This window comes from Lissotriton vulgaris, chromosome 10, assembly GCF_964263255.1.
Source record: "Lissotriton vulgaris chromosome 10, aLisVul1.2, whole genome shotgun sequence".
Lineage (NCBI taxonomy): Eukaryota > Metazoa > Chordata > Amphibia > Caudata > Salamandridae > Lissotriton > Lissotriton vulgaris.
This window is the reverse complement of record NC_141698.1, coordinates 31,913,348-31,926,912: the sequence shown is the minus strand read 5'-3', so window position 1 is coordinate 31,926,912 and position 13,565 is coordinate 31,913,348. Positions and strand designations below refer to the sequence as shown.

General features: G+C 49.6%; 1 protein-coding gene across 1 annotated transcript in view; it reads right to left on the bottom strand.

Annotated features, from left to right (window-relative positions):
- Positions 1-9,748: 9,748 nt before the first annotated feature.
- The window catches only part of SUV39H1 (SUV39H1 histone lysine methyltransferase), a 66,793-nt gene continuing 62,976 nt past the window's right edge, over positions 9,749-13,565 (bottom strand). The window contains exons 5-7 of the mRNA XM_086940346.1: positions 13,278-13,424; positions 12,742-12,871; positions 9,749-11,785 (exon numbers count right to left, since the gene is read on the bottom strand). Coding sequence (XP_086796472.1) covers positions 11,652-11,785; positions 12,742-12,871; positions 13,278-13,424 — 411 coding nt within the window. The 3' untranslated portion in view covers positions 9,749-11,651. The remainder of the gene's footprint in view (positions 11,786-12,741; positions 12,872-13,277; positions 13,425-13,565) is intronic.

Here is a 13,565-nt window from a genome sequence, read left to right as displayed (position 1 = left end):
GTGAGCATGTGGAAATGCTCTGATAGGATGTAAAAGTTGAGGGGCCTGAGATCCAGGATGGGCCTGAGGGATCCGTCCTTCTTTGGAATAAGAAAGTACAGGGAGTAAACTCCCGTACCTCTTTCCTGCACGAGCTCTATTGCCCCTTTTTGCAGCATGACTGTGACCTCCTGCTGCAATAAGTGCAAGTGCTCGCCGGACATAGGACGGTGCCTTGGGGGTATGTTGGGTGGAGTGGATGTGAGCTCCAGACAATAACCGAATTGGACAAGTGTTCTGACCCACCTGTCCGTGGTGATGGACTTCCACACGGGCAGGAACTGCTGGAGTCTCCCCCCGACCGGTGTTGCGTGGTCGGGGGGCAGTGACAAGGCGTCACTGTTTGTTGGCGGTGGAGGACCTGGAGCTGGAGCTGCTGTTGCCACGTCCTCTGCCCTTGGTGTTGTTGCCGCAGTAACCACCTCGACCCTTGATGTTATAAGAAGTTTGGGTGTTGCTTTTGTAGAACTGCGCTGACTGCGAGATTTGACCCCCTTGAGGTGCCCCTAGTATTAGAGCGACGAAAGGACCCACTCCGAAACAGCTGGGATTGCAAGGCACCCATAGATTTTGCCGTGTCGGTGTCCTTCTTCATCTTTTCAAGGGTGGTATCAACCTCAGGGCCAAACAGGTGATCTGGGTTGACCGTTTGGTTCAAGATGGTAGTTTGAATGTCCGGCTTGAACCCAGATATCCTTAGCCATGCATGTCTACGAAGCATAACGCTAGTGTTAATTGCGCGTGCGGCGGTGTCAGCCACGTCCAGTGCGCACTTTATGGAAGCATTGGAGATAAGCTTCCCCTCCTGTATTAACATTTCTGCTGCTTCCTTATATTGATCGGGCAAATGCTGTAAAAGGGTCTCTAGAGTATCATAGTGTGCCCTGTCATAACGCGCTAGTAGCGCCTGCGTGTTGGATATGCGCCACATATTGGCTGCCTGCGCTGCCACCCTCTTCCCTGAAGCCTCAAAGACTTTTGATTCCTTGTCTGGGGAGGAGCATCACCCGTAGTCTGCGAGTTGGCTCTTTTGCGGACATTGGAGACAACCAGGGAATCCAGAGGCAACTGTCCCTTAATATAAGTTGGATCAGTGGGCGCCGCCTTTTACTTCTTGTCGATTCTTGGACTGATGACCCTCGCCCGGGTGGGCTCTTTGAACACCTCAGCCGCGTGCTTCAAAACACCCTTCAGCATTGGCAGAGTCTTTACAGAGACCAAAAAGGTGTCAAAGAGGAAGTCGACGTCCACCGGGTCAGCATGGAGCTCGACGTTGTGATTGGCTGCTGCCCTCTCAATGAGGGCATTGAAAGCCGCAGAGTCCTCAGTGGGTGAAGTTTTGGCTGAGAAAAGCTGAGGCTCCTGTCCAGAATGCGGGTCCCCAGGATCGCCACCAGCAGACCATGGTTCAGTCACATCCTCTGGGTCTGTGTAGATGGGATAGCTGTACTCATCCTCGTCGTCGCCTTCACCTGCCTCGACATTGAAATGAGTGGGCGAGAGTTCGTGAGCCTGTGGCGAAATGGGCTCTATCAAGGCAGAAGTACCAGCAGAGTCCATCTTCCTTTTGAGTGGAATCTTGTACGACTCCAATTGTGGTTCAGGGGTGATTTTCCTCTTCAGGAGGGAAAGTCTGCCCGTGTTGGCGTCGATGAAATGCTCCTGACGCTCCTCCTCTGCAAGTGGTCGTTGCCGTGGTCCGGGGACCACCAACGACTGTTTCGGCGGCGAAGACACCTTCTCGGGCACGCCGGCCCCCAGTTTAGCCGCGAAAGCCTTCGGCGCCGTCTTAGGCGGCAAGGTGAAAAGGATCGGCGTGGGCGCCTTTGCCGGTTTCTCCAGAGGCCTGGGCGGCACAGGGTCCTTCGGCTCGACTGCTGCGGCCCCTTCCCTGATTCGTTGTAGGGACTCCGTAACCTTTTTAGTGAATGAGGCGGATGGACGCGCCTGTTCGACAGAGTCTTTAGCGGCTGGTTTTGGAGCGGAGACCGACGATGCACCCTTCGGAGTCGACACACTCGGCGTTGCCCCCTTGGTCTTGTCGAGTGGAAGCGAGGCAGAGAGGGACTTCGGGTCGTCCTGCCGCTTCTTCGGGTCGAGAGTGGACTTCTTGAGGTCGACGACCGTTTTCTTGTAATCAAGTCGACCCTTGCCGGCGTCGACCATCTTCGGCGCCGAAGCAGCTGCGTCGGACCCCTTAACCTTTGATGTAGTAGCCTTCGGGTCGGCCATTTTGGCGTGGCTCTTCGGCTCGACGGCCATTTTCGATTTCTTCAGCGCCGAGGCCTCCGAAGTCTTCGACCCGACCAGCGCGATCCGCGGTTTCGATATCTCTGGCGTCGAGACCGTAGGTTTCACTTTCGGTTTCTGAGGTACCGGGAGTGATTCGGTATTAATGTCCGTGGCCGGGCGGCAGAGCCGTGGAACGTACATCAAGGTCTCGGGTAAGGCCCGAAGGCGATCCCTCGACCTGGGCCTCATGAATTTGGACGGCCCCGGAGCCAGTCAGAGGAAGCTCCTCGTCCGAGCTATCCTCTACGGTGGCAAGGGCCCCGTCGTCGTCCCCTACCTCCTCGACGACTTCATCGAAATCCTCGGCCTCTGCGTCGTAGTCGTCCTCCGACGCGGGGTTAGATTCCGTGATCTCCTGGATATCGTCGTCCTCGACATCCCCAGCATCGAAGATGTCTGTAGGCAGTGGTGCAGATTGCTGGGCCTCCAGGCGCGCAGCTCGACGGAGCTTGAGTGTTTTTTTGGACCGGAACCTGGAACAGGCCATACACTTGGCCTCGTCGTGGTCCGGTGACAAGCACTTGTTGCACACCGGGTGTACATCGATATGTGGGTACTTCGAGGCACACACCGGACATAGTTTGAATGGACTTCGTTCCATGATGTGAAGAGGCTGGAGCGTCGACAAGGCCCCTCCGCGCCGAAAGCACACGGAAGAACAATGTCGGTTCGGAGCCGAGAAGTTACGAACCTGAACGAAAGACAATACTGACGCAAGTCCTAGAGACCTTTTGGTCTCAAGCAAAGTTAAGAACTATCGATTCCGACAGGAGGGAACCGAACACATCCGAACCCAATGGCGGAAAAAAAACAATCTGGGGATGGAGTCGATGCCCATGCGCACTGTGGTCCAGGGGAGGAGCCACCTATCTCGTGATACTTCGAAGACTCTTCCAGGACAACAATGTGCAATCATCCGGACCCAACACTAGGCGGCGATCTATGCACAGATATGAATTCTAGCAGCCCACATGCCTCGAACACTACGCTACGTCTCTCTCCTCTGGCAACTGCACGGACAGCATGGCCCGGGCCTCCTCCGGGCACTAGAGCAGCACTGCGCCACTGTGTCCCACAGAGTGGGAATAACGGCCCAACAAACATGTGGTGTTTACCAACCGCAGTCCCTAGCTGGAGGAAGAAAACATTTTCTTCCCAGGTTGGTCCAGCTTTTTTGGATACCCCATCGAATGGAGCGTTGGGGAATGCGCCTTTGGATGTCAAATCTTTGACCACCAAGGTCTCAGGGGAGTGGTGTCGCCCAGGCCGGGCAGTGGCGTCAGGCAATCATCCTATCCACAGGAGGCCCTGTGTTGGTCCTTGACCAGGTGCCCAAAAGGATGTCGGTTAGGGCTTCATTGAACAGCAGCAGGGACTCCCAAGAGCTCGCTGCCAGCTGAAGCACCTGTCAGGAGGTTAATCCAACTGCCACCATAGGGAGCACAAGGTGGAGAGCCTTGGTTGCCCTACGTACCACCACAGAGTAAGACGCTCCCTTCTCCGTAGCCACAGTAGGAGGAGACAACATGCCACGGTCTGGTGAAGTATCCAGAACACTGGCATCCCCCAGTTTCCAGTCAGGATCATAATCCAACTGGTCGGTCAAAGGGTCGCCAGCTCCCTCCCCGTCTTACTCACCCTCCTCTGTCTGCCAATCTGGCTGAAAAGGGCCAATGTGGAACACAAGTACAAATGGACCCATCTTCACCGGATCCGGCGGTGGTCCGGCTCAGTGTCCACATCGGGGCAGAAGCCGACTGGAGGTCCAGCCCGAGTCTGCTGCGGACGTGGAGCCGGTGGAATCTGCACCAAGAGAGGCGTGATCAGGTCAACCGGTGCCAATTGGGATTCCAGGCCTGGATCCAAGGGGTCCCTGCGGTGCCAGAGCCATCAGCGTAGAAGGCCATGGGCCCCCAGCCAAGTCTGCGGGCCCCGAAGGCGCGCCAGCGGAGTCAGGCTGCGCAAAGATGGCATGCATCTCTTCGTAAAACTGACGAAGTTGGGCAGGAGTTGCTTCTGGTCCCGTGAAGGGAAGGAAGCCCAGAGTCGACCCTGTGGGCTCCGCAAGCAGAGCCGCAAGAGAGGCACCACCCGCATCCTTCGTCACCTCTGCAGAGGAGAAGCCGAAGAGCAACAATGCTTCGCCACCTTCTTGCGCTTTTACTTACCTGACCCCAAGTGCGAAGACTTGGAAGAGGAATGATGATGGCGACCGGTCCCTGGATCTCCCACAGGACCTAGAGTAACGCGGAGCCGACTGCCAGGCCTCAAGTAGCTTTCGGGACCCCTCCTGCAAAGACTTTGAGACATGATCCAGCAGTCGGAGCACGACTTTGGGTTATGGTCGCTCTCCAGGGAGTGGAGGCACACGTGGTGCGGATCTGTCCCTGACATCAGTCAGTCACAGGAACTGCAGGCCTTTAGGCCAGGCATCCCTCGTGCACCAGGAGTCGATGGACTCAAAAAAAGTCGAGAAAAAGTCAGTCAAAAAGCGACTGGAGGTACCGCTCTCTCCAGATCTGCGCTTGCTGGCATGGAAAAAGAAAACTGATTTCAGCGCATGAGGGCGGTGTCTATGTAGCTACAGTGATGTCATCCCAGCGACCGGAACGCGTTGTCGACATACGCCACCTTCCAACACGCAGGGGTACTGCTGACAAAAGTTTCCGGATCAAGTCAGACACCTGGGGTAATTTATAACTGTTTCTTTCAGATAGTTGGTTTCATGGTGTTCGTGGGCCTCCAGAGTCCTGAACAGTCTCCCTATCCCCACATTTGTCAGGTTCCACCATTCCATTTCCTTTTGCAAGCTTGCTGTGACAACAACTAAATCCCATCGATTGCAGATCCATTCTTGTACGGGGCACATGTGCAGTCTTGCATGTGGTATGAGGGGAATACATGATACCATTATGCCCATCAATTTAACAACAGTCCTCACGGTCAGACTAACCCTACTGGTAAAGGGAATTTGCTCTAGAATTACTGCAGTTCTGTTGGTGGCTGGGTATACCCATTCAGTTCTTAATTTTGGGTCCCTACTAGGAATACTTTCACCTATTCTGGTGAAGATTTCTCATGGTTTATGGTGATCCAAAGGTGTTGTACCATTGCAATTACTGCTTGTAAGTCTTGGAAGCGTTTTGACTTTGCTTTAACCAGCCAGTCATCTAGGTATGGGTAGACATGGATGTCCCATCTTCTCAGTTATGATGCCAATGCCGCTAGATATTTTGCAAACACTTGGTGCATACGTTATGCCAAATGGTAGCACTCTAAATTGGTAGTGTACCCTGTCCAGGACGAATCTGAGGTACTTCTTGTGGCTCTGGTTTATTGGTACATGCAGGTAGGCATCCTTAAGATCCAAGGTGGCCACGTAATCTCTCCCTTAGGAGTGGTGTTACCTCTTGTCGCAATGTCATTTTTAAGTGTCGAGTCAATCGAACAAACTTTATTTGGTTTTCACAAAAGCAACCATCAAAGTATTCTACAATACCATACACAATAAAAACAGCTAGATTGGGTTGATTGAGTCAATATGAACTTGTTTAGATGTCTAGGGTTGGCTTCCCTTTTAAGTTTCGTTTTAGTACCAGGCAGTATGTGAGTAGATCCCACTGCCTGCCTCCCTCGGGGGGGGGGGGGGGGGGGGGGGGGGGGGGAAGTGGCACGTTTGTTGCTCATTTTCAGGATGTTCACTTTCATAATTGTGCAATTTCCTGCACCCTTTAGGTTTTTGTTTTACTCGTGGAGGGGCGTTTGGGGAGTTCTATTTAGTAAACACACAAGGTGAAGGAGGAATGCGTGCACTTTGTCTAACCACTGGCAACTGCTCGGTGTAGCACTCCACTCAAGCACTTACTCATCATGCCACCTCAGTGTGGACCCAGCCACACTCAATCATGTTTGACCCTTCTCTGCAAAAGAGCAATCCAGCATGAGCTTCCGCCAGGACCTTCGTGAACTGGAACACAAGCAACCCAGGAATGGTTTTCCCCTAGATGTGGTCTCATCACCCGGGTACAGCTTGGTTCCAGTGAGCACGGGACATACCCATGCCACTCAAGGCAGCATGCGAAACAAAAGGTGATGGTGTGAAAGCTTGCAATTTGTCTAACGACTGGCATTCACTCAGAGTAGCATCCAAACCCACTCTTCTTTTGCTCACCATATCACCTCAGTTTGGACTCTGGCATGGTGAGCAAAAGAACGATTGGTTGGGATGCTACCACGAGTGATTGCCAGTGGTTAGACAAATTCCTCTCATCACCTGTTGTGCTTAGAGTGCTATGCAGTAGCCGTGTCTTATGAATCCAAGACAATTGCCTGAGGCAATTGATCTCCACTCCTGGAAGAACCCTCCTATTCTGCCCAGCCTAGTGTTTCGTGGTGGGGCTGTGTGGCAAATGAATCACCTATTGTTGATCCTCCTCCCCGGAGTGGGTCTGGCCTCTTCCACTTGGCCTTCCCTCAAAAGGGCTGCCTTGCTGGATGCTGCCACTGCTGGTGTGCCTGTCGTGATAATTGATGAGTGAGGCTGTTGTTGCGGGCACCGTTCGGTTGGAAAGCCTACCCTACACCTGTTAAGTCTTAGGCGGTCATTCATCTGCAAAAAAGATCTTTTGCACTGCAGTGGTCCTTTTGCAGTGTCTTTATTTAATTTTCATTTGTTGCACCGCCTTATCTGCTTGTCCAAATAGGGTTTCACCAGTGAAAGGCATACAGATGACTGAAGTCTCCGCTTTCGGTTTGAAGTGCGAGACTCTCAACCAGGTGTGTCTCCTGAATGGGGTCCCCGTAAACATGTCTGCTTGCCATGTCTGATGTATGCGGCAGGAGTTGAAGTTTTTTACCTTTCTGGACCACTGCCATGTACCTCTTGCGGAACTCCTCAGGAAAGTGTTGCATCCCTTCTATCTCATCCCACTGCTGGTGCAGATAGCGGTTAATGAGCCCATTAGAGTTGGCTATCCTCCATTGTGTGGCCACCACTCCATCATTCTGCACACCAGATCAACTCTTCCTCTCCTCTGGTGGCGGCGGCAATGTTTCTCTTCCTTGCAGCAGTCACAATGATTGAATCAGCATGGATATTGCCCTTTACGTAATTGGGGGTCCTGTCAGAAATGCTTGCACTTCTCCACACGAGGGGTTATTGCTCTTGCCATGGCTGGTTCTATGAAAGCACCTTTCCCCTCGTCCAGGTTGCTTGGAAGCATGGGCAGATAGAGGTTGGCTTTCTGATTAAGCATCAGTGTTTCCAGTAGGAAAAATTACTTTTCTTCCTCTAATTGTACCCCATACATGCGAGTTTTTGTACAGGGACAGGTCACCCGGAGTTAAAGGTTTGGAGGGGTAGTTATCATGCCCTCAGCATAGAGGTGGTGCCATGTATCCTCGAACTGGCTGTGCTCCAAAAACATTGCCGCCTCTTCATCCTCAAGTTAGTAGAACTCCTCCAGTTCTCCCTCATGCGGCTCTAGAGTCCTCAATGTCTGGTTGCTCCTCATCCTCAGATCCAGACGGCCTTGATTGGATGCAAAACTCCGGGATTAAAACTCCTTCCTACTCTGGAGAAGTGTGCCATTTCTGCTTCAAGCCTTTGCTATTTCCACTGCACTTAGAGCGCTCTTTGTTCAACAGCATGGGTGGAGTCTTACTATTCGGCATCAGCAGTTCCCCATACCTCATGTTTTTGGTCTTCTTCTTTGTTCCCCCTAGAGTACTCATTGCGTCAAAGGTTTCGTCGAAGGTTTGCCCAATCAGTGTCCTTTGGTCAGGATCCTGCATAGCTCCTTAGGTTTGTGCTGTCCTTCAGTCATCAGTTGTTTAGGTGTGGAGGCTGCTCACCCAAGTCTTTCAGCAGTTTTATTACCTTTTGCTGTCTTTCAGCATCTTTTGCTGCCTTCCAACGCTTCTTTCCTGTCAGATGTCGGACTTGCGCCTGTTCAGCCTCCAACATTCTTAGCCTTTGCTGGATAGGCCAAGGTCGTTCAGGGAATCCTGTGGGTTTTGGGTGCAAGCCGTGGTGTGGTGTGGTGTGGTGTGCTGGTCTTTGTCCACATCGTACCTAGTCTTGCTTTAGCACAGGCTTCACCATCTTCGTCCTCCAGGTCTTTCACCAGGCTGATAGCAGACCTTGTGTGGATCCCTCTGCACAAACCTGTTGTGACAGTTTAGGCATAATTTACAAGCAGTATTTTCTGTGACCCTTAGCGGTCTCTCCTCTTCATTCTCTGGCCACATGGGTTTCACCGGCAAGTCCCAACACCAGGGATCTAGAAGGCTCCTTTTTTCTGTTTAGACATTCTTCCAGTGGCTTTAGGTGTTCAGTGCTTTTCTGGGGTGTTTCCCCCCGCCATTTCTAGGAAGCCTGAGCTCCTCGGTCGTACTGCCAGAAGTAACTGAGGAAAAAAAATATATCAGATATATATATATATATATATCTCTCTCTGAAGATGGCAACCACGCACAGGAACTTCCGCAGCGCTGTCCGAGGTCACACAGGGGATGGACTTGCCCTCAAATGGTGGTGGACGACCCAAACACACAGGAGAGCAGCATGTTTTCAGACCCAACCACTAGATGGCAGAATAGATGCACAGCATGTGAATCCAGAAACGGATTCGTGCAGCAAAACCGCAAGTAGGTTTAAAAAAAAAAAAAACACAAGTAAAGATTAATGATCCATAAGTTAGTACCTACTCCCCACCTTTCATTCATCTTGCCACGGTAACCTGCTGGTCTAATAGCTTGATATTTCATAGAAAATGGGACAGACAAGCAGCAAGCGTGCAAATCTAGACACTTTCCTGCTCCAGTCCTCCCCTACAGTTGAACACACTCATGATGATTTACTTATGTCCTGCTCCACTGTAATTTAACCCCGCAGTCTATAACTACAGCATCATTTTCTGCAAGCTTAACATTTCTTACAGCAGGATACAAGCTTTGAAGCACGGCAGAAAGTAGGAGTAGTCAGAGCTGCACAAAAGAAATGGGGAGGGATTGTCAGAACTTGGATCTAGTTCCTTGCAGATGTCACGTTTGAGTGCACTTAATGACGAAGAAAGAATACGACATATGGGGGGTGTTCGGGGCGCTATCTTCAACGTTGGGCGTGTGACTTACTGTAATACCAACTGCGAGTTGTATGCTCAGCTACAACCCCCTTGATATTTGGCACCTTTCAAAACTTATGTTATCCCAAACATCGGTGAGCTCACAAACCGATCCGGAGCCCTCCCCAGAGCAGTAACGTCATTGTTAACGACCTCAATTGGAATGCACTCAGGGCAAATTGTTGTATTAAGGCTGATCTGTATAAATGTGGATCTAAGATGTTCTGATTGTCATTCAAGGGAAAACATTAAATAAAGATTTGAAAGAAAAAAGAAAAAAAGAACACAACACATTAGAAAAAAAATTCAGTATAGTTTATTCAAAATAAAAATAAACGGAAACGCAGACTGGCAATTGCATGGCTAATAGATGAGCTACCCAACAGCTTGTATGTGGAAAGGGACAACCAAGGGGGCCATGCTCCTTTTGTAAAGTCAGGTTCCTTAACATGAATGGGATTAAAATAATTTTCAAATAACTGCCATTTTAGTTGCCTTTAAAAACAAACCTTAACTGCTCCCATTGAGAGCAACTCAATCTTCTTGCAAAGCCTCCCGAGTTTGTAAATTAATCTGGCCGGTGTTAATCTTCAGGCATCTATTTTTGGTACCTAATATTCGCGTTACACACTAGTGGCACATCTGATAATGTATAAATAGAAAACAAAAAAAACATACCAGCCTATGTGGGAGAGGACAAGCCATCTACTCGCTTCCAATTAAGAGCACTTGAAGAGGTAATTATAGAAAAAGAAAACCATGGCACAGAAGGTTGGGAGGAGAGAAAACCTCACCCCCCCCAAAGTAGGAAAAAATATAAAACCAAAAATATAACACCTCTGCTCCTAATTTCTGTTCAAGTCTTAAATTTGTAAAAAATTTATATACAAAAATGAGGTAATACACATACATATTTACATTCCAAGACAGACGTGAGGTCTGGCAGTGTATGCCGCAATGTAGCAAGCCCTTATTCAGGGGGGCCAACCACTCAAAATAGTGAACTGGGGCACTGCTGGAATCAACAGATGAAATAACAGCAGAACCAAGGAGGTTTCTGGCTTTATCAAGCGCACACTAATGCATATATGATCTCACTCTGGTCACTAAGCAATCGGCCACTCAAAAATGGCGAAGTGGTGAACATAGGATAAGCGATAGGACCAACACATGACTTGCTACCACATTTAGGGGACAGCTAAGATTAGTGTGACGTGCATTGGCATACGTGTTACCAAACCAATAATTTCAGAGACATCTCTGGCTACCTTGCAAATGCCACCCTACCAGACTACTACAGTTCTCATAAGACACCCACTATAAACAAAAAACTGAATCCTTACCCACCAGTCACTTGATGCTTTAGTAAAAGTATCTAGTCTTCCTCCAAAATACACCCAGGGAAGCGCACCCCCACTCCAAAGGTTCTACTTTGAAAGGCAATAGATTTTCAAGAGAGCAATGTGGCGGTGTGAAATTCCCCATGAAGGGCCATTCTACTTTGAGACAAGAGAAAGCTCATACCTGGCAAGGTTACACATCATCTCGGGTAATTATTGCAGTTTCCCTGGACAATATGCCAAACCCGCCCATCCCCATTCTATTAAAGATTCAACTGGAATAGATATAAAGACTTCTTCCTACTACACAAACATCACCTCCGCTCTTAGAACGCGAGATGCCGCAGTTGTATACCTTCATGGAATGACAGGTTTACTAGCCAAGAATCGTGTCACGGCAAGTTGGATTCTGCTACAGAACTGGGATGCCACACCCCATAAAAACAAGAAAAGAAAAGAAATAAAAAGGGAATATAAAAATTGTAAAAACCATTTGATAGGGCAGAACCAAACTCCAGTTCTCAAACGATCAAGGACGGGGAGCATGAAAACATTGTGGTGTATGGCCTTAAAGTGACCAGGAAAAAGGGCACCATCTCCATTGTGAACCACAGAACAACCAAGAGTGGGGTGCGAGATGGTTTAACCAGAAGAGCTGTTCTATGGCTTTGCTGCAGGCACATGCTTTTATACCACAACTCATGTTCCAGCCTCTATTCAGACTTGGCCAGTAATTTCCATTCACAAGTTAACTTCCCCAGTCTGTCTTTAACACAGTACACAAATAAAAACCAGAATTAAAAGAGCTGTAAAACTTCTTGTGCTGGGCTGAAGAAAGTGCATCCCTTGAGGTCTTTTAGAAGAGGTACTTCCGGCAGCCCTCTGTCCCACATTTGCACTCTATCCGCAACCGCTTCTTCGGAGACGCCGCCAGGCCTGCTAGTCCGAAATTGGAGTCCATCCGAGTACTTTCAGCATCCACAGGATCCACTGCAGACAAGAAGGTGACAGAAAAGAACACTAGTACCAGACTACTAAAAGTACCACCCATCTCTCACCTTACAACCACACAGCTATAATCATGAGCATTGTAAACAACTCCGATAGCACACCTCATTCATGGTCCTAACATGGCACAAGCTAAGAGTGAGCAACCAGGTTAGCCTGGGAAAATGCATCATAAATGCTATCGAGTAGTGAAACAAATGACCAAAGCACTTTAACTGTTAAGAAACCGGTCCTCGGAAGCTTGTTTCCGGTCCAGGGAAGACATGGCTTGGCAGTTCAGGCTGGACTGTTCCATGAGGCACAAGGTCAGACTGATTTGCATATAGCCATGTCTGAACTGGGGTGGCAGAGTGGGCTAAAGAACAGTGATGGATTAAACCCAGATATTTTGACTCGGTATGAGTTTGATTCAGATGCTCCATCCATCACCAACCCTCTTTTGTACCGCTTTTGGCCGCCATAAGTGTGGCACGGTATGCTTAGACGTGAGTCCCTTGCTCACTTTGCCACTGGATTCAAGCAAGCAGGGCTGAAGACGGCTGGAATGCCAGAAACCGGTCCTCGGAAGCTTGTTTCCGGTCCAGGGAAGACATGGCTTGGCAGTGCGGGCTGGACTGTTCCCATGAGGCACAGGGTCAGACTGATTTGCATATAGCCATGTCTGAACTGGGGTGGCAGAGTGGGCAAAAGAACGGTGATGGATTAAACCCAGATCTTTTGACTGGGTGTGAGTGTTTGATTGATTCAGATGCTTCGTCCATCACCACCACCTTTTGTACCACTTTAACTGTAAAAGCAGGACCCCATGCATGGCTTATACTGGAGCAGACATGCTGCATCTCCTGAAAACTCCAACATACTTAACAGAGCGCCAAGATGCACTCTAACAGGATCTCACCACTCGTGTAAGGAGGCTTTACAACTCAGTAACTGTATACCTTGCATGTTGTAGTCAAAGGTGAGCTCCTCCCCGGGGCGGATGGTGCGTGTAGCAAAGAAAGCAATCCGAGGTAGCCTTTCATCGATGTTTTCAATGAAGACATTGTAGACCTGGAGATTTGGGTTACACTGGGGAAAAAAAGAGGACATCATAAGAAAGGCAAAGCAGAAAGCATGGAGGAAAACTACCAAGACTATCCTCACAAACGAGAATCAAACACATGCCTCACACAATATTCTTATATGAAGGTTAAACATTAATCCAGTACAATTTTCACAACAAAAAGCGGGTGTTATTGTTCAGCTCAACCCACATACCACTGTTGCTTTCTGTGTCAAGTCTGGAAACTATCACACACCTGTAAGACTGGCTTCCAACACCCAATCAGTGACCACAGCACCAACAAGTTGTGTCAAAGCACAACACCTCACCACACCCACCCACCCACCCACCCACCAGGATACATCAAGGTCCCTCAGGGTCTGATAACACAGACCGCCCCAATAAGAAAGGAATGCTTTCCAATTTGCTTACACTGTGGTTGACGAAGTGGGAGATGTTGCCATAGTAAGCAGCATCTACTGTGTACACATCCTCCACATAGTCCAGATCGAAGAGATAGGTGGCACCCTGGCGGTCATAGACCTGCCCCCGGCGCTCTGCCTCCTCCGAGGTGATGATCTTTCAGGAGAGAAGAAAAACAAGCATGAGGATGGGCTGTGAATGGAGGGAGACATGGTCTATAGTAAGATTGACAATGTCCCTTCAGGCGGGGACGTGGAAGAGGGGGAAAGCATTTAAAGTGGAACGAAAGAGCGTTAG